We start from the raw sequence: 23,523 nt of genomic DNA on the forward strand, positions 1-23,523 counted from the left end.
GACTCTGTGCCACAGTCGCTTTTATCATGCTGCTATGTTCCGAGAACATTTTGGTTGAATTAAAGATATTCTGAGGTACTTAAAAAATACGTCTGGTCTGTTTCCAGTGATATTCCATGCCTATAGAGCCTCATAACCCGTTACTAGCATTCAGCCTTGCAGCCGCCATGACGTAAAGCAGTAACACATCGTTTCTTGCGGTGCGTCACTTCTGCGGCCGTAAGAGGCTATCTCTCGTTAGATTTATAAAATTGTTGCCGTAGTAACTGTTTCCTCTTTTGGCGTGCGAAGACCGTTGGAAATTTAAAGGCAAGTTTCAACGGAACAAGTTCCACGGGGATGGTGCGCTTATTGCTTAAGAAATAGGGATAATGGAATACAATATAAACATACAAAAGAGAAAGAATAATTTCAAGTTCTTGTTGCGAAGGAGTTGTGCCTGCCAGGAAGAAAAAAAAGCCTCGGGCTCGCGCAGGCAGCGACAGGTGATGACGTCAACCCAGCCATTGAATATTTTTTCGATTGCCGCTAGACCAATCTGTTTGGCTTGGGGCCCTTGGTTTTTTTAAATTTTTCACGAGAAAATATTGGTCACTCTTTCGTTCGCACTAGAATAAGAAAAGCCTACCATGTCCTTCGCTCGCATCGCCGTCCGCTCCGTTGCCATCAAGGTATTTCTCGGCAGCCAATGAACACTTTTGCATCTATTATGATTTTTCTGACTTATCATTCATTAGGCTCCTCTTAACGTTCGTGCTGCCGTTCCCGCCATGGCCGTCCGTAGCATTGCCGTTTCCTCCGTCATGCAAAAGGGTAAATTACCAAGAAATATATTCCTCGCGATGGTGAGAAAAACTGACTGGTTGCTTGTTATTCTATTATATAGATGTCGTTCAGGAATTGTTCCTCAAGGAACTCAAGAACTACAAGCCTGCCCCTGCTGTAAGTTGACTATTTGACATTCGCAAACGCATGTCGTGTATTCCAGCGGATTCACTTACTTCTTTCGTTGCTTTTATTTTGACGTATTTGAAATGATATACAGGCCAAGGTTGACGATTCTCAGGTTAAGGAATTGAAGTTGCCTACCCCTCCTGCCGTATGTATTCGATAATCGTTAACGGGTCGACAGTGATGGATATTTATGGAGAGTTCTTTGTTTCATATAGGCACCCAAAGTCGATGAGGATTTGACCGAGCAGTTGGCCAAGTACGATGCTGAGCCCGAAGAAGTTGCCCATTAAATCATTCATATACAGTAACAACAGAGACGACGCAGAAAAATAAAAAAAAAGTCATTTCTCGAAATTCCCAACTTTTTTGTATTACCTATTTCTTCTCTCTTCCAATTCTTCAACCCTTTCACTTCTCCATTACCCTGATGCCATAATGCTTAATCGTTATAGCATTTATGCGTTGATAACCTTGCCTCTGGCGACGATATTATATTATTTGGGATGGCTTCACGAAAGACCGCGGTATACCTCGCCTGATATATTCCATCGACCTACTTCATCGCCCGAGCATGTCGTGGCGGCTTACTACGTTAATTGGGCAATATACGATCGCAACTATACTCCTGCTCATCTCAAAGAAGATGTATCAAAATTATCTCACGTTCTTTACGCTTTTGCCAACGTCCATGATAACGGCACGATCGTGCTAGGGGTACAGTGCAATGAGAGCGGTATAAATTCGTTTGTCAACAGCCGACTAATGAATAATACCATTCTTAGGATGACTGGGCTGACAAAGATAAGCATTTTGATGCTGGTAAAATAGAAATGGTGTAATTTTTGAAAGGTCATCATAGTGGGCTGACTTTTTTGTTTCTTATCATACAGAATCCAGTGTCAATGAACTGGCTGACAGCTGGAACGATGAAGAGGAGAATCTTTACGGTAGCTTGCATCAATTTTATCTGCTAAAGCAGCTGAACCGTCACTTGAAGGTTTCTTTGAGCGTAGGCGGTTGGTCATGGTCAGGAAACTTTGCAGCTGTTGCAGCGGATCCCGTCAAGCGCTCTGTTTTTGCCGCAAACGCTCTTGATTTGGTAGAAAATTTCGGGTTGGATGGTATTGGTAAGTATTGGACAATTTGCGAGATCCGTTATGCTTCTAATTTTCGTTCTTTGCTATAGACATTGATTGGGAGTTCCCAAAAAATGCTAAAGAGGCTCAGTCGTTTGCGGAGCTGCTAAAGGAAGTCCGGCATGTGTTCGATACGAAACGATCGCATACAGGTGGGACACCTTACCTATTATCCGTTGCTATGTCATGCAGTCCCGAGACCTACGCACTACTACCCCTTGGCGAAATGGAACGCTATGTGGATTTGTTTTACCTTATGGCCTACGATCTTGCAGGGTCCTGGGACGCTGTCACTGGCCATCAATCGCCATTGTACGGAAACCGGCAGAGTATCGATAAAACCGTTACGTACTTTACTTCGCATGGGGTTCCTTCACAAAAGCTTGTCATGGGCATGCCACTTTATGGACGTGGATTTTCCGCAACCGATGGTTTAGGCGCGCCCTTTTCCGGAGTTCCAAAAGGCACCTGGGAGGAAGGTGTATACGACTATAATCAGTTACCCCAGCCGGGTGCGACCGAATACTATGATGAGCAGAATGTAGCTTCTTGGACCTATGATAACCAAACGCGTGAATTTGTTACGTTTGATTCTCCTCGCGTGGCAAAAGAAAAATGTCTATATATCGAAGATCGCAAGCTGGGAGGAGCGATGTTTTGGGAGTTGAGTGCTGATCTTCACGGCAACGACGAACGCAGTCTTTTGAACACGGTCTACAACAGCTTCCATCAACAAGTCAATTCGTCTCCCAACATACTTGATTACCCAAATAGTCAATTCCGTAATATTCGCGATCGATAACTGAATAAAAAAAAAGGCGACCAAGCCATCAATTGGGATATCGGAGCGCTCAAATAGGGTGAGTTCTGCAGTGGCACATCAGCGGCATTAAACCACGGGCCAATAAAGAAGGGAAATGAGACACCGACCCAATGACTACTCGGTCGCTGAATTAAAAATTTTCACGAGTTGACAGTCAAAGGATCATAACCAAAAATGGTAAAAACGTTAGTCATGGTTGGATGGCTTTTTTTCTAATTTTTTTTTTTATTTTTGTTTTCTAATGCAGTCGAGACAAAAAAATGTCTCTTTGTTCTTTTTCCTGCTGCATTCCTTGATAGCTTTCGAACCGCTTTATCAGTGGATCGTGTAATCCCATGGATAATAAGCACCAATCTAATATACCGTCCATCTCAGACCGTGAGACGATTCGCACCGAGTTCCAAGCGTATAAACCGGCGGAACCTCCGAGTCTATGGACGCTCGTAAAAGAGCAAGCAACCACACGGGAGGGATGGTGGGGTGATTTCGACTGGAAGGCTATGTGTGTTCCCTCCATCTTCGTCAAAGAGAAGAAGCGTACGCCGTTTTGGGGTTTGAACAGTCGGTTACCGCTTGGGTTGGCTATCGTGATGGGTTTCCAACACTCTCTCGCTATGGTAAGTTCAACATCGTGGCTTACTCGTTTAGGAAACAGCTCAATTCATGTTGGTATTTGCGTGATTGACAGGTCAGTGGTGTGGTAACACCAATCTTAATCATGACGGGTTCGGGTCCTACCGCACTAAATCTAACCCAAGCCGATCAACAATACCTCTTATCAGCCGCTCTCATTACGTCCGCCCTGTTGTCCTTGATTCAAATTACACGATTCAAAATCTGGAGAACAAATTACTACCTCGGCACTGGATTGTTGAGTGTTGTCGGTCCTAATTTCGCTTGTATTCCGGCCACCGCGGCAGTGATCAAGGAAATGTATTCAAGCGGCTATTGTCCTACGCAAACGTTGGAGGACGGCAGTTTACAACACCTACCTTGTCCACATGCCTGGGGCGCTGTTCTCGGTACTTCCATGGTTTGTTCGTTCTTTGAAATTGGCATGAGCTTCTTACCTCCAAAGACGATCAAGCGTTTATTTCCTCCTATTGTATCCGGTACGACTATTCTACTGATCGGTTGCTCAGTCATTAGCACAGCTTTGCAGGATTGGGCTGGTGGATCCGGTGGTTGCCTTTCTCGTCCCGCTACTGGTTTTTTCTCGAAATGTCCCAATATCGATGCGCCACATGCACTACCCTGGGGTAGTCCGGAATTCTTGGGTTTAGGCTTCCTTGTGTTTGCCACTATCCTTCTTATTGAAAATTTCGGTTCCCCGTTCATGAAGAGTTCCCAAATCGTGATTGGCTTAATTGTTGGAACCATCGTCGCCGCTGCTACAGGTTATGTCGATTCTTCGACGGTGGAAACGGCCCCCGCTGTTACATTTGTCTGGGTCAAAACGTTCCCGATCACGGTCTATGGACCGGCTATTATTCCCTTTCTTATTGTTTTTCTGGATAATATGCTGGAAAGCATTGGTATGTACTGATTTGGGACAGCAGGTGTTTCATCTGCTAAAGTACTGACATAATTGCCGTGACGCATATGATTAGGCGACATTACCGCGTCCTGTGATGTTTCAGGTGTGGAAGTGGATGGCCCGCCCTTCCAACGACGTATTCAAGGTGGTCTTTTGGCAGACGGTGTCAGCTCTTTCATTGCCGCTTGCATGACGATCAGTCCCTTGGTGACATTTGCGCAAAACAACGGTGTGATTGCTCTAACACGCTGTGCGAATCGAATTGCCGGCTACTGTTGTTGTATATTTATTTTACTCTATGGCATCTTTGGCAAGATTTCTGCAGTCTTTCTTGCCATTCCGTCACCGGTATTGGGTGGCATGAACGCATTCTTGTTCGCTTCCGTGACTGTGTCTGGAATTCGTATCCTGGCGTACTTGCCGTGGACGCGACGTGATCGTTTCATTGTCACAGCGTCGCTGGCTCTCGGCATGGGCACCATTCTTGTTCCCAATTGGTTTACGCATGTGTTCAAATATGAAGGTGATAACGAGTCGCTGAAAGGGTTTTTGAGTGCCGTAACCACGATTGTGAATACGGGTTATTGTATCGGTTCACTCATGGCCATCTTCTTAAATTTGACTGTGCCCAAGGAATGGGGTACCGAGACTTTACAAGAAGAAGAAGAAAAGCAGCGAAGGGAGCGGGATGCAATTCGTGACGGATTTGTGGAGAGCAACATACAAAACGAAGAATATCCATTGGAACAACTGGATGGAAGACCTAACTAAAAATAATATGAAGAAAAAACCATAGACTGTAAATAAATTGATTTTTCGAAAAACTTGGATAGGCAGGCATGAACGAGTTTAACGGGGTGGGCTTTGAAGAAAGGCGGTGGATGATATGACAATGTGCACCTTTATAGCTTCAAATTGTGTCAACAAAGATCGCTGATCTAGAACTTTATCCAAACACATTTGACATTTTTAGCTTCGAACAATCGCAAGATCCGCTACGATGGAAGGAACTGGTTTTTGCGACCTGATCATGACCGTTGGCTTCGAAACCGATGCGATATCGCTCGAAAGTTACTTCCGCGTCTCAAAATGAGTCCCAATCACGACTCGGAGCTCGATGTTTGAATCGTGGGGTTCAAGGAGGAATCCTTACCAACATACCATTATGTGGTGGCGATCCGGAACGCACGTATCCTTATATAGCATCCTAATGGCCACGGAGGAAACGTATCGTATCAGATCAGAAGCTGTTCTACCAAGAAATTTTCATCGTATACCGGGTTTCATCAGCCGCGCTGAAGAAGAAGATGGACGGAACACATATAATCGATGTATTCCTGAACATCCCGACGGTGCAACCGTGTCACTAACGTGACATCGGTACCTTACGTGCGTTCATGAAAGTCTGCCGCAAATACTGGGTTTCAACGGATCGAATGCTGGCGAAGGCCGTTTCCATCTGTACTAAGGTGTGCAAAGGGAGAGGGCGAAAGTGACCATCAATGATGGCAGAAAATACAGCAAGCAGAGAAGGAAGCCTACGGAAGAAAACAGGACGAAAATAAAAAAAAAAGCAACGACAGCGAAAGAAAGGACCGAAGCAGAAAGAATAAATGTAAGATATGGGGAATGAAGTATTTATGGCAATGCTATTTATGAAGGTATATTATAGGGTGAGAGACGACCGCCGCATGTTCAAGGATTCCAGGCAGTGAGGAAACTAGGGACCTTTGCGTATAACGAGAGGCAGTGGATTTTGGCCAGTGATCCCCAAAGCAAGCAGGCCCCTAATTGTTGAATGTCTAAACAGGGCCTCTTTCTGGCCATCTGTAAGGGTTCTTCGATTAACAACAAACATGCGTGTAGAACAAACTCGCTTAAGCAGTGGTGAGGAAGCTAACATATTGGATCAATTCGCCTCCTATATTTTGCGCATTGGTAATGGAACGGAATCGTACACATATAGGAACTTGGTGTTACTTCCACCAGTGATGCTGGTGCCTTCTTCTAATGTCGAAGATCTGATATATGCAGTATATGGTCATTCTTTATCAGCAATGCCCTCGAGAGAATTCTTAATAAGCCGTGCCATTTTGGCTCCAAAAAATAGACATGTGACCTTTCTCAATGAGAAGGTGCTGAACAGTTTCCCTGGAGATGTCTGTGAATACAAAAGTGCTGACAGCATGGACACAGAGGATTTCAACTGGAGCACACTAATTGAAATTTTGAGTTTATAAATTCAGCCCACCTGCCACCGCATTCCCTTAAACTTAAGATTGGCTGCCCAATCATGCTGCTTAGAAACATCGATCAAGCAAATGGTTTATGCATGGCACATGTTTAATATGCCGATTTTTCCATCTGCATATTATCGAAGCAGAAATTGTCAATGGAATCAACATTGGAAAACGTGTACTGCTACCGCGCATAGCAATTATCAATGATTCTGATGAAAAAGCAATTCCATTTGAAATGAGTGCAATTTCCTGTACGTCTTGCCTTCGCAATGATTATAAACAAAGCCCAAGGTTAGACCTTTGACTCCATTGGCTTATTTTTACCGGAACCGGTATTTTCCCATGGCCAACTCTATGTTGCCATGTCTCGAGTTAGAACCCCAAGCTCCATCAAAGCCATGGTCTCTCATGCGTCCCATGATATTGGCAACGACATTTATACAAATAATATTGTGTATACTGAAATTTTGTGATCTTCAAGATCACACGCGCAACTAGTTATACAGTGAAAAACTTTTGGAAGTTAGCGATTTGTAAATCACGAGATCTACACCAAGTTATCAGAACCTGTTAATTCTTTTTTGCGCCACTTTTAGCTAGATGATGCCGTTTATGCCAGTTGTGGTCAAACAACGCATCGTCGCCGTTCAAATAAAATGTGGGTAGAGATCAAGGTGATTGATGATACGGTGATCTGGTGTTTTGATTTGATCTTTTTTTTTTGTTAGTTATAATGTATATGTCCTTTGATTCTCTTCATTTTATAATGGTTGAGTGGTCGGTGTTCATCTTTTTTTTTTTTTCCGGTACACCATTTGGTTCAAAGGCAAGTCCAATTTCTTTTCCTTTGCTATGATGTAATGAACGTATACTAATTCAACGTTTTTCAGTGTCATATAATCCAAGCCATGTCAAGCGAGCAATGACTATCGAAAACTTAAATAACAAAGGGTAAAATATCTTAATGAAGATTTGAATCAATCAAAGAGCTTACTAACTCATTTTTTTTTAAATACCCAACATACCCACACATCTTTCTAGATCTATCATAGCCTGGGCGGGATGGAACTGAGGGAGGTTGGGGGGGAACCAGTGCTGCCCTGCGCGTGTTCAGAAACAACTCACGCTGCAACGTATGCCATAAGGTTGTCATTAATATATCAAAGTCCGTCAAGAGTTCTCGCCCAGGTTATGTCGTGTATGCGTTAGGCTTTTTGTCTGACGAAAGTCGCTCAATGTAAGGGGGCGACCTCCGGTGGCAGACAGCATTCATTGCACAGCGGGTGTATGGCTTGTTAATGATTTAAGTACGTTGGCTCGGCAGCTTGTTGGCGTAATTTCCAAAGTTCTTTGTTTGGTCTTGTTTGTATTTACTCTCGTCGTGGGTAAAAATCGACGTGTTTTCACAGTCGTTTCCCTGGAATAACGCAGAAAATAAGGGAGACAACAACAACCGCGAACAGGATGAAAGTTGACAGAACGATCGAACGTATCCTTAATGTTCTTTTAACGTATGCTTGTTGTATAGAGTTGAATTGGAAAGTTGTTGTTTCACTAGACAGTCATTGTAAGTGGAAGATGATTTTCTTTTCCCACTGGCCGGCCTAACAAGAACAAAAGATGACAGTACTGTACCTTATATTGAAGCCCCAAACCCAAATGGGGTCTATACCGGCGATACCTGTAAAGATTAAAAACACGCCAGTTCCGATTGGAAGAACACCCTGCAGGGATAAAAAAAACCAGAACGAAAAAATCAGGGAGTGTGAAACTTAAAAGAAGAAAATAAGAGACATTACCCATAAGCGCTTTTGCCAGGGATGGATATTTAGAAAGATCAAGGAGAACTCTAAGGAAAAACCCAGAAATAAAGCAAACAGTCCCAAGGCTAACCGCGCTAGTTGTTGGTGGAGAGTCAAGTTCATATATACTTTATATCGTAGAAAAAATGGAAATGTAGCTTGCAAAAGTTGGTGCATGTATGTTTTTGCTTCAGCAAAAATGATGGGGTTGTCTGGCGAGGCAGCATTATCAAAATGCTTGGTGATGGAATCGCGAATATGGCTTGGGAGGTGAATGAGTTCCTTTTCCGCATTCGGTACGATGTATCGAAGGTAGATCCGCTCGACAGTATCCGTCATATCCGATTTCGTAGGCGGGGGCTTTTTCAAAGTGGATCGGCTGTAAACCGTGGATACCGTAGCTGTGGACATTCGGGGATGGGTCAATAGCATATGGGTCAGTAGCGCCGATTCAGATTGTAACTGAGCCGACATTGATTTACTGTGTATTGATGGGCTGGGCAAGCTCGTGAGTGAATTTGTCTCATGCGTCGAAGCAGGATTTTTGCTGGCGCGGGAAGCGTATTTCAGATACCGTCGGTAAAGAATGTCCGCCTGTTGCACATCTAACCAAAAATCGAGCAACAGTTCGAGTTGAAGACGATCGCGCAGTACTATGTAATAGTTATATAGGCAGACAGGTGGTTGACTTTGGCGTTGAAGGACTTGGTTTAATGATGGCAACGATTCCTCAGTTACAGATCCGCATGGCAACTTGAACTGGGTCATGTCGGAAAGTGAAGGAAGGCAGCGAAAAAGGAAGAAAACTGTATTTCTTTCATAGGAGGAAGAATAATTACACGCTCTTTTTTTGTTTGATCTCAAGGGAGAAGTAAACTCGTGAAGGAGGGAGGTTCGGGAGCACAAGCGAGTAAAAAAAATAAGGGGCAAATTTGGGTTACTCAGTGATGTCACGTAGAAAAGAAACGATGCAATGCACGTCTGTGGGTCCCATTTCTTTTGCGCTGAAGCGCTGGTTTATGCATACGAGGAGAAACGTGCCAGCTTGGGGGCGATGACTCAGAGCTTAAACACGACTTCTCTATACAATCATACTGTATATCTTTCGGTAAACCAGTCTCATTTGCTTGAACGTTTTGAATCCAGCCAACAGGAAGATGTATTTGGCGTTTCGGTCGATCAGTCTTCTCTCGTCTCCCAAATGGGTAAATTATATAAAACGCAAATGGGCACTGTTACTTCTCATTTGGGTTCATCGCTGTTAAAACCTGGGTCTCTGTTCGCTGATGCTCTGACATAGTATTCATTCGTAGGGTGTTGTTGATCAGCTTGTGCCAACTTTTGTGTGCGGTTGCTCTTTGTTTGATACTCGTGCATCTCTGCCCAATTTACCAATGGTTGCAGGATAGGTAAGGGAAAAAATCATTATAGCCGGTGTAAGAAAAATGCAACGATGAACGAGCTGTGGAAAAACAAAACCGTAGTAAATATGCATGGTGGATACCGTTGCTCCCTACCTTGGTTTTGGCCATATTAGTGATGTGGGAGCTTTGGACACAGTATTACCAGCTATCAAGATATGTCCAATCAATTTTGCTTGGCTTATTTTCACTGCTGGTGGCGATGATTCTCGCATATCTGAGTAGGTTGCGCTACCTTACAATGAGAATTTGACGGAAAAGGACTAAATCTCAGCATTGACGCTCTCTTAGCTGCAAAGTTGCTTTATCCAGAAGGTTTATTGGTTCTGCTCATGTCTATAGCCGGTGTTTCAAGTCTTCTTTTGTACACATGGCAACCGCGCTATTCCTTCTCTGGCGCCAAACCTTTGTGCGTACCATTTATTTAACTATATTACAAATACATCGCATGATGACTAACTATTTATCCTATGAATAGACTATGCACCCTGATAGCCATATGCTCGACATCGCCATGGCTAAGGTCCAAATTCGAAATCGATCCTCTGCAGATTCTCTGGCCCATTTTCTGGTCTGCTTTACTCAACAGCTATCTTGTCCTCGATCTGTACTACATGATGGGAGGCGTTACGGTGGATGACTATTTGCTGGTCAACCTTTTGCTATTTATTGATATTATTTACCCATTACGATGTCTTCACCATATCTGCGAGCTCACTGATAATCTGGAAGTGTTCCCAGATATCTTCAATCCTGATTCTCAGTAAGTATCTTTACCTCTGTATTTTAGCGCATGTATTATGTAATACCACTAGCCAATTCCTATTTTTTTTTCTTCCCGTGATTCCAAAAAACGATACCTTGATGTTCTCGCTCTCTTTTTTTTTTGGGGGGGGGGGTTTCCACCAAAGGAGCCCGCTTACCTCATACATGTCTTTTGTCTTGCGAAAATGTACCAAATAGAAAGTATAATATATTCTAGTAAATACACGTTATATGATCAAATGTGTTTATATATTGTAGATAGTGTGAACATGTGATGGGATATAATGAAGGATGCAATGATAACAAGACAACGAAATAATATCATAAAAAGAAGGTTTAACGGAATCGCAAGTAAAAATTGACGATCAACGCGCCTACTAACAAAATGCAGAGAATAGCAGGACCCCACAGATCATCGTAACGGCCAATAATACGTCGATTAATCATCCTATGAAAGAGTATTAGCACACTTTTCTTGAATCAATAGGATATAAAAAAAAGGACTTACCATGCTCGCTTTTCGAATCGGTATAAAGCGTAAATAGCAATCAGGGCGGCAATACCCAAAAAGATGCCACCGGCAATACGCGATACTTCATCACCAAAATTCAATAAACTGAGAGCGACGGTTAACAGCAAGGCACAAAATTGGAGCCAGCTGATAAAAGTACGTTCGTTGGCGAAGAACACCTTGGGTTCCACCTTGAGTTTCTTGATAGGAATAACACCGCCCTTGTTGTTAGGATCCTTGACATACATTGGCTTGCCATTGTCGCCCATGGCACGTCGCCACGCCTTGGGTTTAGTGCCATCCATGTCCACCACAACTTGATCCTCTACCAATGTACCAGGTACCACCGGTTCACCCAATTCGCGCATCTCAAGGTCCTGATCTTTCTTCTTCTTCTTTTTGCCTCCCTTGTTAGCCGGTAATCCGTAATCAAGTGGTTGTTCGCCTGCTATTAATAATGTCGAACTGTTAGGATCGTCGTGATTATTGTGGTTTGAAAAGTTCCATAGCGGATCTTGCGATGATACACTGGAAACAGCTGGTCCATCTTGGGAATAGAAGGTATAAGGAGTCCCGCTTCGATCAACTAGGTGCTTGTCCGACAAGGGTGATCCAACCAAAGTATCGCCGGTCGTTGACTGTCGATCGTGGAGTTGAATGGGTCTTGGTAACGTTTGGTTGCGATTACCCTGGGCTGACAAAGGATCGTCAAGAAGATTCACCTCGACGGGTTGACCTGCTGGGGACACGTTTCTGCGGACGGACGGTCGAGACTTCTTACTCAACGAACGTGCTACGATGCTCATACGTCGTTCTTCGGTCTCCATCGCACGACGATACTTGCCATCGATGAGCGGTTTGAAGGACTTGGACCGGGTCAAACCGAAGTTGCTTGATCGAGGCTTACGGATATCCAATTGCATCTCGGACAACCACCATGGCAACAAAGGCATACGCTGACGATGGAAATAGCAAGCACCATGGAGATATTTGGAAAAGCGAGGAACTTCGTGAACGAGATGGGAATCCACCAGCTTGGTCAACCATTGCGGTGGTTCTTGTCCTAAATGGGTCTGGAGCTTGGTTTCAAGCACGGCGTATGGAAAACGGAGAATTTCAGAGTCATCAAGATAGTTGAAAGGGTAATCAATGCCGACATCGGGCCGACGCCATTGGCGTGGACCACGCCGCTTCTGGCCATCAAAATTGTCTTCGCGAATAAAAGTCAGATCGGTGTCCAGACTCACACGAACTCGTTGATCTCCAGGTAATTGGAACGCCGTTCGGTTATAGAATGCACGTAGAACGGGTTGCAGGCGTTTCTCTCGAAGCGACGTTTCGACACCTTTGGCGATGAAATGACTATCCTCCACCATTTTTGGATCCGTGCCTTTGGCCACCAATTGGTTTGCGTAGATATCTGCGGTGAGTTCGCCAGTGACGAATTGCTCGACTTCATTCACATGGAGTCGGAACCGATCTTTTACCGAAGCGCCGTTTAACCATGCAGCGTGATGAGTTTTGCGTTCGATAAATACGCTGCTTGATGACATGGGACCATACCAACGGAAGCGAATGGCCTCGGCTCCTTCATCTCGTTGTAAACGGCCCGTATACAAGTCGAATTCCTCATTGTCGTAATACACCGATGAGATAGCAGCGTCCGAAGGTTCGAATTTTTTGTCCTTGTTGAAAATAAGGACAGGCAGATGGAGCATAATGATCGATTTCACTTCCGTAATATTATCCGGATGAATCCAATACTTGGCAGTAGCACGCTCAAATGCATTTTGATCGCCGCCCGACGCAGCATTACCGGTTCGTGGTTTGCCTTTCACCCGGCACAAGTCGTGGAGTGCTGAAATAAACACAATAGCAACGTCGAATCGTTGATTATCAAGCGGTTTTTCGCGGAGCTGCTCGACAAAGTCCTGCTGCAGTTGAAGTCCGGTCCATTTGTCATGCTTTTTCAAAATTTTTTGAAAACCGATATAGTTCAGACGACTGAATCTAGCCAAATCGTTGACATCGAACAGCACTTCCGTCAGAGCATCATCCATTACTGTCCAGTTTTGTTCAGAAGACCAGGTTTGATTGTTCATGAATGTCTGAAGAGTCCGTTCGCAGTAGCTGATTCTGGCTTCCACCTCACCCAGTTTGGCAGTGACAAAGTCGTATACTTTCTCCAATTCATTTTCTAGCAAGCGAACGAATTCCCTCTCGTCATGGTCGTTCCACCCGTGGTCCAATTGCCGGGTCTTGAGTTCGTTTTTCAGTACATCGTACTGTATGTAAGATAGTCGCCACGGTGGGAAAATCTCCTGCTGTAAATGGTCTCCAAATTTCATGGTTACGTGCTCTTGTGACTTGGAGAGAAGATTGGAAGCAGTAAAGAAGAATGGTCAACGGAGAGAAAAGAAAAAAAAAATGAGAAGAGAAGAAAAAAAAAAACCAAAAAAAGTGAAGTTCTTCTGCCAAAAAAAGAAGGCAAATAAATAAAGAACGAAAACCGAGAACGAAAACCGCAATAAAAAGGGAACTGAAGCAGACCGAATGAGGTGATTAAAATATAATCGATGTATTTTTGGCAACTAAAGTCAAAAAAGGGTGCTTAGCGTCGAATGTTACACTCAAAGTCCGAGCATTCATGGCCGAAGCACCAGCCAAAATCTCTTTCTTCAGCCACACTTTGTAACCTCGTTTAATGGGACACCCTGTCAGTATCATCAACCATGGTTCGTTTATCCAAACAAGCAGTAGAAAGTTCAATTGCATATCCAATAAAGTCCATCTATAACATGTTACCGTGTAGGATTCTCCTTTACAAAATAACTTATCGCCATTTAAAGTTGCATCGCCCAACAGCGAAAAAAAAGAGGGGTCAACACCATTCAAACGCCGCATTACTCCAAATATAGCAAATGGCAAGCTGAATTCAAATCGGTTATTTCTTTCTAGGTCAAGTCAACCCCCCTGTAGATCTTGTGATCGTTGGACACCATCACCATTTTGTTGCTGTCCCGGGCTTTATCATTGGGCTCCGCTGTACAGAAACACAAAATCCCGCAATTTCAGATTTCCGCTTTCAGATGCTTACCATGTCGATGTTCTCTTTGAGAATCTGCTTGTGAACCCGTTGCTTTGGTCGGTTTGTACCACCTCACATGTTTCGGTTGAAATCGTCTCCCAAAATTTTTATTGGTGATTTAGCAAAGGATTAGACACCGATGCCACTTTAAACATGACTTTCAATCGAGGGACAAACAAACAGACACGCAGGACAGACATATCGGCTGATACAAGTATTTAGTTCAAGAACGGGGAAGATGCAACTGATGATCAGTTGTGCAGATGGAACGATGATATTTGTTTCAAAAACAGTCCATACGAATCTAAAGCGGCTACCTTAGGGATAAGCTGTTGATCAAGATTCAATCTTCAGCGATACCTCCATGTAACTGAATTTACCATCCACTCCAAATGAAAAAGAGACTTTTTGCATACTCATGTCTAGAAATCCGGGAAACATTGCTGCTGTGCAAGTTACACAGAATACGCCAAAATACAATGAGATTAAATGTTTCCATCGTGCTCATAGACTTTCGAAACCGAAGCATATTTAAAGCTGTCATCAATGTATCCTTGTATGAATTGCATTTTCGCCTCTGCTTCTTCATGTAGTTCCCAAAGCAATTATACTTTTGATACTCGACGTTACAATTTACGGGTTGTTCCCGGAACGATCAAGCTGATTCGCTGTGTATATAGAATACACCTTGGTTCCCAATCTATTCCAGGGTACGAGTATCATATATGGTATATCTTGTTGGGATACACAGATACTAATGACTAAGAAGAGGAATTTATAACATGTATTTCTGTTTCTGGTATTTACGGAGTGTTAAATTGCAAGTGGTTCCACAGAAATCAGTTTTTCCTTTTATTTGACAACGATTGTGGATGCGGGAACTGAACTGCATCCATTGAGTTCAGCAATCACCCTAAATTAGAGAGGGGTACCACGTTGCCGTTCTGTAATGCTACGACACGGTTCATCAGTTTGGTTGAATTATAGCCGCTGGAATATTAAATAAATGGCATGGACAATTGGAAGATGCTCATCCACAATGTCTATGTCATCATCCTGTACCAAAGCTCCTGCAGTAGTCTTTCGACGTCGATCTTTGGAGTAGCCATCAGGTACCGCGACAACCATTTCTTTCAACTTCATCGTATCGCGGTCCACAGCACGTTCAATATCTTCGAGTACAAGCATCGTCATTGGCCAAAGTTTGCCATCCTCATTTTGTCGTATATCCCGCGTTCCGATCACCAGCATGCCCTGCGGCGCAAGCTTCTTCGTAGCTTCCATAGCTATTTGCACAATGCTTTCACGATAAAGTCCAATTTGCCGTGCTTCAATTTGTTGGTGGCCCACGACCATAAGCACTAATGGCGCGTCTTCTATAGGTTCTTTGGTCATCATTGTCTCATAATGGATAACATCGTCAGATTCTTCACTGAGTTCTGAAATTAACCCCTGTCAAAAGAGGCAGATCAAAGTTAAAAATATTCTCTTCAGATTAAAAGACAGTTCCCTCATACCAGCTTCAATAGTGTCTTGTTATTTTCTTCGATTCGCTTGAGACGTTCTTGTTCATAGGCGGATAGCGAGGCTGGATCGTCTTGATTGTCACCGAGGGTATCAGCTAGTGGGGAAGTTCGTTAATAAACACATAGAAGGGAGCTTTAACAGCTTTTACATTACCTTTGCTGCGGCGGAGAGTCTCTTGATGCTCTGATCGCTGCAGAGCCTATGAGGTATTGTATGTTAGCGACCAATCGTCTGAGCTGCTTTTATCAGGAGAAACATACTTCGTGGGACATAAAGTCCAGTTGCACCAATTCCCAATTGCCGTCATCCTTTCCGAACCGCTCGACCATGCGTGAAACGCACAGTTGCTCGAAGCGGAAGTGATCGGTAGGCTTAAACACCCATACAGTTCCCATGACAACACTTTTCCGTGCGATTGCAGACGTTGGCACGCCCTTCATAATATGTGTCACCCGTACATGATCGGAACACTCCATCTCTATGGATTCCATTTCAATATTTGGCTGTGAACTATTTTCCCAGGTCATCCTACCGTCATAATTCGTCATCCTGTTGATATTCAGCAGTGGTATTTTTCGAAAGGTTGCAATGAACTCGTGAGTAAACACCAGAAAATCGTACTGCACGCAAAGATAAGTTCCCAGGCCGAACGCCGAGCAATATCGTTGTCTTTTGATAATCTATGTTTCCATCAGTTCCAAGTTTCTTTCCGGAACCATGTATACCCACGAGTTCTTCCAATTCAAATCCATTGTCAATGTACTGGCGTATCAAGTGAAACCCGACCGGAATGTAGAAACAATGTTCACGGTTATCTCCAATACCGAGCGTAACTCGATGTCCCATTTTCAAGAGTCTATAAGCATACACATGTCAACCCTCGATCTGTTTGTATACATCATTTCAACCTTTTTACCTCCAACTCTCATGCACCACTTTCTGGTATTCTTGTTTAAAGTCTTCGATATTTATAAATCTACATATATATAACCACAGATGAGTACAACGTTTGAACCAGATCTCCGGCACAACAAGTACCTCGACAAGTCACCTTCCAGATGAGTTGAATAAGCTACGCAGTCCTTGTAAGGCGGATGTGAGAGGATGTGATCGAACGAATCATCTGCAAATAAAGCGCCAGATAATTGACGCGCATCTGCCTGAGCAACAATGGGCCGATATTCTGCTGATGTCAGGCCTGCCGGGATTTCAAAGCAACAGTTGCGTTGAGCAAGCGCGACGGCGGCCTATTTATAATGTCAAAACAGCATTGACTACTAGATGGTTTGAATTGGTGCTCCATACCGGATTGATGTCCAGACCAACGCATCTATTATTATCAAGCGGTTAATATATGCCAGCCACATTGTCTTGTTTTGTCGAAATGGCCTACCTGCGCTTTAGCAGAAAGCATTCAATAGCATCTGTGCCTAAATTGTAGCCTCAAGTAAGAAGAAGCTGTGAGGCAGACTCGCGGTTTTTTCGTACCTCTTCCCAAAAAGTTGGACAATACCCGGTCATTCTTTGCGGTGTATTTCAAAATAGCTCTAGATTCGATGCTTAAGTAGCCGTGACACTTGCTTCAAATGATAAGCACTGGACCTCACCTTCGTACGGTCTGTGGCAACCACGTTCCTACGCATTTAAAAAGTTGAGTGCATCCTACACGTTTGATGGCATAATGGTAGGTCTTATTTACCATGATAATCTGTGCCAGAATGGGACGCCCAACGAGGAGCTCTTCCAGGAATATCATAATAAGTAGAATCGAACACTAGCGAGAATAATTGGTTAGGTTGTGGCTCGTAACTGGTTAACCGAGGTCCAGTAGCTGTGTGGCTGAATTTAGACACAGAAAGAGCGTCTCTTGTTAAATAGGGCTTGTGCGTGTAGTCATCAATCGATGTAACGTATTTTTGCGTTTCTTCGGCATCGACAATAAGAGGAGTTTCCGCAGTTTTTCCATCACTATCAATCAGCAACGCCAAGTCAAAACATTGCTTGCACATCAGCACTCCACCATCGTAACCCTTTCGCCACTCTTCTGCGTCGTATGTTCCACAGTAGCAACAGCTTGTTGCCAGGCTTCCATCGGGCCTGCGACGTTGGCGCTTGGGAAACAAGCGCTTTTTCACCGTGGCTAAAACAAGGTGATGCAGTTGGCGTTTAATGGCAAGCGACCTTCATATACCGGTAACTGGTACTTACTGTGCGCGCGAGCCTCTTCTTTAGCACGTGCTGCTTCGATTGCTTTTTGTGCTTCCATTTCCTTGATAATAGCAAAAGCTTGAAAGACTCGATGAGACATAAAATGTGACATTTTATTTGGATAGTCAAACTGCTTACATGTTTCCTCGAATTGATCTTCGTCGTGAGCATGATCGGCGGGGAATTTCTCGAAACACTAACACTTGCATTAGTTTTCAGTGTATTCATTCCAGAGACGGGACTTACATCACTGCATAAATCATACGAAGAAAAATAACTAGAAGCACATGGTAAGCAAGTAAACCATGACTCCTCCTCCATCTGCTTTTCGCATCCGTCACACTTGAAGATGTTGACATAGGTATCTGCAGGTAGTTTAATCCACAACATCCAATGACCGTTACTTTTTCCCATTTACCTTTTTTGTTATAATATGCTTCATGGGTTGGGCACCAGAAAATAACGCCGTTTTTAAAGTAGCTCACAGGTTTTTGCGCACAGAACAAATGAAAGCTTTTGTTGCATTTGGATTCAAAACAGCCTATCGTAGCTCCTTTTTCCTTGCAAACATAGCACCTCTACAAAGATAAAATAAATAAATAAAATCTCATGACAGTAGACGCCATATGCTATAACGTACCATTCCTCGCCCACGTCGAAGCGCTAGCGTGACATTATACCATTTGCCATCAGGCGTGCAGAACACTTCAGGGGAATACCGTGCGCATGCGTCATGAGCCCAGAACGATCGTTTCTTTTCGGCACCATTTTTGTTAAACGTAGCAATGACGAACGGGCCGATAAAATGGCCCAGTTCTTCTGATGTATCATCATCGTCATTACAGAACGCGCATACAGTGCGTTTCTGCCACCGTTTCAAATATTTGTAGCCCTGATCGATATCAATAGGTGCGGCACCCGTGAAAATCTGACTCGCGGTAACGGCACTCGCCGGTGGCTCATCATCACCGTGAGCTTCGGCGACTGATGTTGCTTCAAGTACATCCTCTTCCCAAACGGTAACTAACTCGCCTTTGATGGGCATTGGCCCGATGTCAGTGTCAATGACGGCTTGGACAGCAAAGCTTGAGCGTGGATGCTCATGCCAAAAAGGGAAGTTCTGATCAAAGCACTGTAGACACAGCTCAAAGCTCTGATAATCGTACCCTTCAGAAGGCGTCTCACAGTAAGTGCAGTAATAGCGAAACTGCTTGATGACAATCTTGCATTGGTTACAATACACTTTCCAGTTATCGATTTCCTCAATTTCCGTCTCGTCTTCAGGCAATTTATGATATTCCACTTGTTGGTCGGCGCCGATCTCCTCCATACTACTCAATGTCAGCCGCCTTATATTACGTCTAACAGATGTTTCCTGCAAGTCCAATGTTTCCTCCATCTCGATAGGAACAGTGTGTTCCGTCTGTTGTTGCTGCAATGTTTCAAATCGCTCTCTGTAGTTCGGCTCGATGCATAACACTTCGTGATCATTCTCAATCACCTGTAAACGGCGGCTTCCCAGCCGCACTTTTTCGTCAAACGCGTCGGGCCATCCACAGTAATGCACACGCACCGCTTTGCGCTCCATAGATACGAGACGCCCTTCGTACCATCGCTTGTCTAGATGGAGCACCTGTACATGCTGCATATAATCATACCCATACACGTTTGCAATAAAGTCATGCTCCGTACGTTTTGATTGCGCTAGTCGCCGTGAAGAAACGGGAATGACTGGCGCTTCGAGTACCTTCAATTTGCCGTTTGATGATCCAATGTCGCGTTTCTGATGTAATAGCTCCTTTTTCGTCTTTCTCAAACCTTTCCTGGGATTGTGGCTGTAATCGTGATCATCACCATGCGCGTACTCAAAGTCATATTCGTCCAACCCTTGAGTCTCATAAAAATCTCCATCTTCATTCATCTGACCTGTGCTGCTTTGACTTGCTGCTGCCTTAGGAGCACTGCTGCTGCTCTCACAGCTTGCTTTCGTGGAAGGGCGGCCTCTTCGCGATTTTTGAGAGATTTGCGATTCATTGACCAACAGTCCAAGCTTCAGATAATCTTCCGGACCCAAAAGTCGCCTTTGACGGTTCTTTTTTCTCTCATCCGCTAATTCAGGATTTGCCTCCGTGATAAGTAAATCATTCTTGGTGATAGAGAGTGTGCCATTATTTGTATCTTGACTCGTGGTAAATGATGTACATGGCTTCGTAGACGGTGAGATTTCGCTGTCGCTGGGAGCTAAACGAATTCGTCGACTTCCCACCATGATCCATTCGTCATATACTTCGCTCCATCCATCATAGCGGACTTTGACTTTTCCGGTCTGCATAGCAACCAAATGTCCACGTTCCCAGAATTTCTTCCTTGACGAGCGCGTGTTCAGAATCTCTACTGCCAGGTTGTAAGCGTATCCATAAGGGTTCGGCACGAATCCATGTTCATCCTTCAATTGGCGCATGGCTCGTCGAGTGGCAAATGCACCTGTAGTCAAGAAGCTGGGCACCCCATCCGATTGCGTGTTGGCCGACGTTTCCAGCTCGATATTCTCTTGTGAAAGCATAGATACCGTCTCTTCTGGGTCATTACCGCTTCGCATATCCTCAGCTGGGACAATCTCTACAGCTTCTTCTAGTGTTTTCTTTCCCTTGGAACGTTGCTTCGCCGGTTTCTGAGTTTCTGTATCTGACTTGACGTTTTCGTCAGGGATTGGTTCCTCTGCCATATTATCTGCATCATCTGTCAATTCCAATTGCTCACTCGTGGGATCGTCCGGTGCACAACCGAATAGGGCTTCCTCTTCTTCGGTCAAGACACGAAGACGGCGACTACCGATACGGAACCACTCGGATTGGCTCAATGTAGGATACCATACTCTAACTTCATCTTTGCGCATTTCGCGAAGGTAGCCTACCCATTCCATTGTTCTATGCATCGCTTTTTTGGGACCCTTGAACGTCACGGCCACGGCGCGATTATATCGGTATCCAAAAGAATTGGGCTTAAATCCATACTCGTCTATCAGCTCGCGCGCCATGCGACGTGTCATGAATACTTCGTTGTCGTTGAAAATATGCGATGGATCTGTATCAAGAGTCGAGCTGACATAGTCATTGTTGGCCCTTGATTTTGGTCCGATGGTTAAAAGGTCCTTGCTTTGGACACCTTTCAACACGCTGTGCTGTATTGAATGCTGCAGCGTCTCCTCATTGGTATCGGTATAACATGTGTGAGGATCGATTTCTGTGTCTAAAGTACAGCATTCAGACTCCATATATTCGTTTTGTATTGCCTGTGGTTTGTCTTTACCAATATCGTTCATCATTTCATCATCCATAGCAGAGGTTTTATCCTCATGTAAGGTTGCTGTGTGCTCCGTGTTGCCTTCTTTTTCGTTTGTCAATAGAACCTCTTCAGTATCCTCTGATGAAATCGGCCGCAATCGCTGGCTACCCATAATGATCCATTCATGCTGATTATCCCAGTCTAGGTAGCTCACTTTTACTTTTCCCTCGTGCATCATTGTCAGAACACCTCGATACCAGTGCCCATTAATATTAAGCACTTCCACCTGTTGCTGATATGTAAATCCATGAATGTTGGAGTGAAACCCCAGGTCGCGATCGGTCGCTTCTTCGATACCAGTTAGTGATGTGTCATCTTTGAGGATGCTTTCGTATTGTTTTGTGTCCTTTACGTTTGATTTCGACGTTTTCTGACTCTTCCTTGTAACCTTGGCACGTAGCTGCTTTTGAGCCATTCGCTTGTCGGTTGTGCGAGAATTCCTCGATTTCGTAGGCGGGATCGCTTTACTGCGCTTCACAGGCCTGGTTCGCCGGACTGTAGAAAGGTTCTTTCTGATGGTCATCGGGCTTGGTTTGGCTGTTGGGTTGCAAGTATATGCGGAACAATTGGTCGATGGAACGAATTCGGTAGGCTTCACGCGAGCCTTTACTTTTTCTTTGGGTGGAGTCCGTTTGCGTCGTTTGTTTTCATGACTTTGTTCTTTTAAATCGGAAAGAAACACTTTGGAGTAGATTGCCCATTCCCTTTTGCATTTTTGACACATAGGAACAATATCAAATGGCTGACGATCGTTGGTTCGCAAGATATCGCAATCACTGCACCAGTCCATTTCTACCTTGATGTTCTGCGTTTGAACGCTCGGATGTCCATCGTCCTTGAATGCTACAGAAGAGGTTTCGGGGTCTTTGTGAGGATCGATCAATCCCAACTCGATCCATGGTCCCAGTACGTCATCTTCTGACTGTAGTGAGCTAAGTGAACTCAAATCATCGTCCTGAATGGAATCCATATCTGCATCTTCGCAAATTTCTGCATTATCGTTGATGGAGAGGGTTATATCAGCGCCTTGCTGAGATCTGTCATCGTTGCTTGGAGATTTGTCCGCGTTGCTTGGCTTGTCGCAGGAGGTGGGCCGAATATCCCAACGTGATTTTCGACAAGGCGTCTCACACGGCTCTTTCCCCACTGTCGCTGTTATGGGTGAGGATGCGTGGTTGCTGGCCTCCTCGGATATAAATACTGCTGGTTTCTCCATTTGGGACTCATTTGGTTCATGTTTCACGGCAAGTAGTTTGGGATTTTTGTCCGTGTTGTTGCCTACAGATAATTTTGTGCTTGCACCAAGCTGGAAGCAAAGTTTCAGCTTTTCCGTGACGGGCCTTTTCTTCCCGATTCGGAAATAGCCTGAATAACTGTCAGTCAACGTAGTTTGCACTGCTGACGGATCCTTTCTAGCACTATGATTGCTTGATTTATTGTTGCCGTTGGATGTTTTCTTCGTATTGTTGCTTTTTAATAGCAGTTTCCCCATGAACCTGCCGAATTTTGTTTCCAAAGGTACGGTATCTTTTTTGACATGTGGTACTTCCGAAGCATCTCTGGTCAAAGCTTCGTGTGTATCATCTCCGACTTGTGCATGTATTGTAGATGCAGAAGCGGCTGCGATATGGTTATAAGGTTCTGATAACGGCATAGATGATGGAGGTGGTGGGGGTGGAGTTTCTTCTCTAGGCGGATCACGAGGCGGAGGTGGAATATACTGTGCCTCATACGCATCGTTCGAGAAAGAATTGGTTGTATATTCAACCTCGTACGCTGCCAATGGATTTATCGGATCCTAGACAAGATTATTGTAAGCAATGTGAGCTGCTAACTTCGATAGCGGCGATTCGTTAGCCAGTTAAGACTCACTGTATGATCGGGATATAGCCAGCCGTAATCAATTCGCCAAGGTGGTATGTGCTGTATTTGTTGAGTAAAGAAAGGTGGTTCGTTTGACGTTTCATCTGGTGCTTATCGTCAGTGCTGGTAAATATGCTGTCTTTGTCTGGAAACTTAGAAGCACTTACGAACAATAGGCTGCCATAGTTGCCAAGCAAAGGGCGTAGTAGGCATAGTTTCCGGGCACGGGTGTGAAAAAAAAAAGCTCGGAAAAAGCGCAAAAGAAAAGCAAGTTTGATTGCCACTGTTTCACCGTAAAAGCTG

General features: G+C 44.2%; 7 protein-coding genes across 7 annotated transcripts; 4 read left to right on the top strand and 3 right to left on the bottom strand.

The window, feature by feature from the left end:
* The first annotated feature begins 577 nt into the window (after positions 1 to 577).
* BYT42DRAFT_567712 (ATP synthase complex subunit H-domain-containing protein) lies at positions 578 to 1,330 on the top strand. Its single transcript, XM_051568108.1, has 5 exons — positions 578 to 671; positions 738 to 813; positions 887 to 942; positions 1,046 to 1,099; positions 1,170 to 1,330. Exons 1-5 carry the CDS (start codon positions 630 to 632, stop codon positions 1,242 to 1,244), a joined length of 303 nt encoding a protein of 100 aa, XP_051423491.1. The 5' UTR covers positions 578 to 629; the 3' UTR covers positions 1,245 to 1,330.
* On the top strand, positions 1,331 to 3,088 carry BYT42DRAFT_567715 (chitinase). Its single transcript, XM_051568109.1, has 4 exons — positions 1,331 to 1,668; positions 1,737 to 1,773; positions 1,845 to 2,081; positions 2,141 to 3,088. The coding sequence occupies exons 1-4, from the start codon at positions 1,390 to 1,392 to the stop codon at positions 2,890 to 2,892; spliced, it is 1,305 nt and encodes a 434-aa protein (XP_051423492.1). The 5' UTR covers positions 1,331 to 1,389; the 3' UTR covers positions 2,893 to 3,088.
* A 71-nt stretch (positions 3,089 to 3,159) lies between these two features.
* BYT42DRAFT_567716 (permease family-domain-containing protein) lies at positions 3,160 to 5,248 on the top strand. Its single transcript, XM_051568110.1, has 3 exons — positions 3,160 to 3,530; positions 3,602 to 4,448; positions 4,524 to 5,248. The coding sequence occupies exons 1-3, from the start codon at positions 3,249 to 3,251 to the stop codon at positions 5,219 to 5,221; spliced, it is 1,827 nt and encodes a 608-aa protein (XP_051423493.1). The 5' UTR covers positions 3,160 to 3,248; the 3' UTR covers positions 5,222 to 5,248.
* Positions 5,249 to 8,112: 2,864 nt separating this feature from the next.
* Positions 8,113 to 9,362, bottom strand: BYT42DRAFT_315149 (uncharacterized protein). Its single transcript, XM_051562987.1, has 2 exons — positions 8,326 to 9,362; positions 8,113 to 8,244 (listed from the first exon to the last, which is right to left on the bottom strand). The coding sequence occupies exon 1, from the start codon at positions 9,258 to 9,260 to the stop codon at positions 8,463 to 8,465; it is 798 nt and encodes a 265-aa protein (XP_051423494.1). The 5' UTR covers positions 9,261 to 9,362; the 3' UTR covers positions 8,113 to 8,244; positions 8,326 to 8,462.
* A 562-nt stretch (positions 9,363 to 9,924) lies between these two features.
* Positions 9,925 to 10,931, top strand: BYT42DRAFT_315012 (uncharacterized protein). Its single transcript, XM_051562986.1, has 3 exons — positions 9,925 to 10,134; positions 10,205 to 10,322; positions 10,392 to 10,931. Exons 1-3 carry the CDS (start codon positions 10,032 to 10,034, stop codon positions 10,678 to 10,680), a joined length of 510 nt encoding a protein of 169 aa, XP_051423495.1. The 5' UTR covers positions 9,925 to 10,031; the 3' UTR covers positions 10,681 to 10,931.
* On the bottom strand, positions 10,907 to 13,703 carry BYT42DRAFT_567726 (VTC domain-containing protein). The gene has a single exon (XM_051568111.1). The coding sequence runs from the start codon at positions 13,535 to 13,537 to the stop codon at positions 11,183 to 11,185; it is 2,355 nt and encodes a 784-aa protein (XP_051423496.1). The 5' UTR covers positions 13,538 to 13,703; the 3' UTR covers positions 10,907 to 11,182.
* Positions 13,704 to 15,258: 1,555 nt separating this feature from the next.
* On the bottom strand, positions 15,259 to 22,849 carry BYT42DRAFT_593398 (uncharacterized protein; the record flags this gene model as incomplete). Its single annotated transcript, XM_051570697.1, has 17 exons — positions 15,259 to 15,729; positions 15,795 to 15,898; positions 16,061 to 16,282; positions 16,337 to 16,484; positions 16,534 to 16,660; positions 16,721 to 16,780; positions 16,843 to 17,051; positions 17,110 to 17,134; positions 17,198 to 17,234; positions 17,293 to 17,351; positions 17,412 to 17,439; positions 17,504 to 17,944; positions 18,013 to 18,090; positions 18,151 to 18,208; positions 18,259 to 18,377; positions 18,431 to 18,590; positions 18,653 to 22,849. 17 exons carry the CDS (start codon positions 22,847 to 22,849, stop codon positions 15,259 to 15,261), a joined length of 6,543 nt encoding a protein of 2,180 aa, XP_051423497.1.
* Between the last annotated feature and the right edge of the window lie 674 nt (positions 22,850 to 23,523).

The sequence above is a fragment of the Radiomyces spectabilis genome (assembly GCF_025331425.1).
Source record: "Radiomyces spectabilis strain NRRL 2753 chromosome Unknown BYT42scaffold_6, whole genome shotgun sequence".
Classification (NCBI taxonomy): domain Eukaryota; kingdom Fungi; phylum Mucoromycota; class Mucoromycetes; order Mucorales; family Radiomycetaceae; genus Radiomyces; species Radiomyces spectabilis.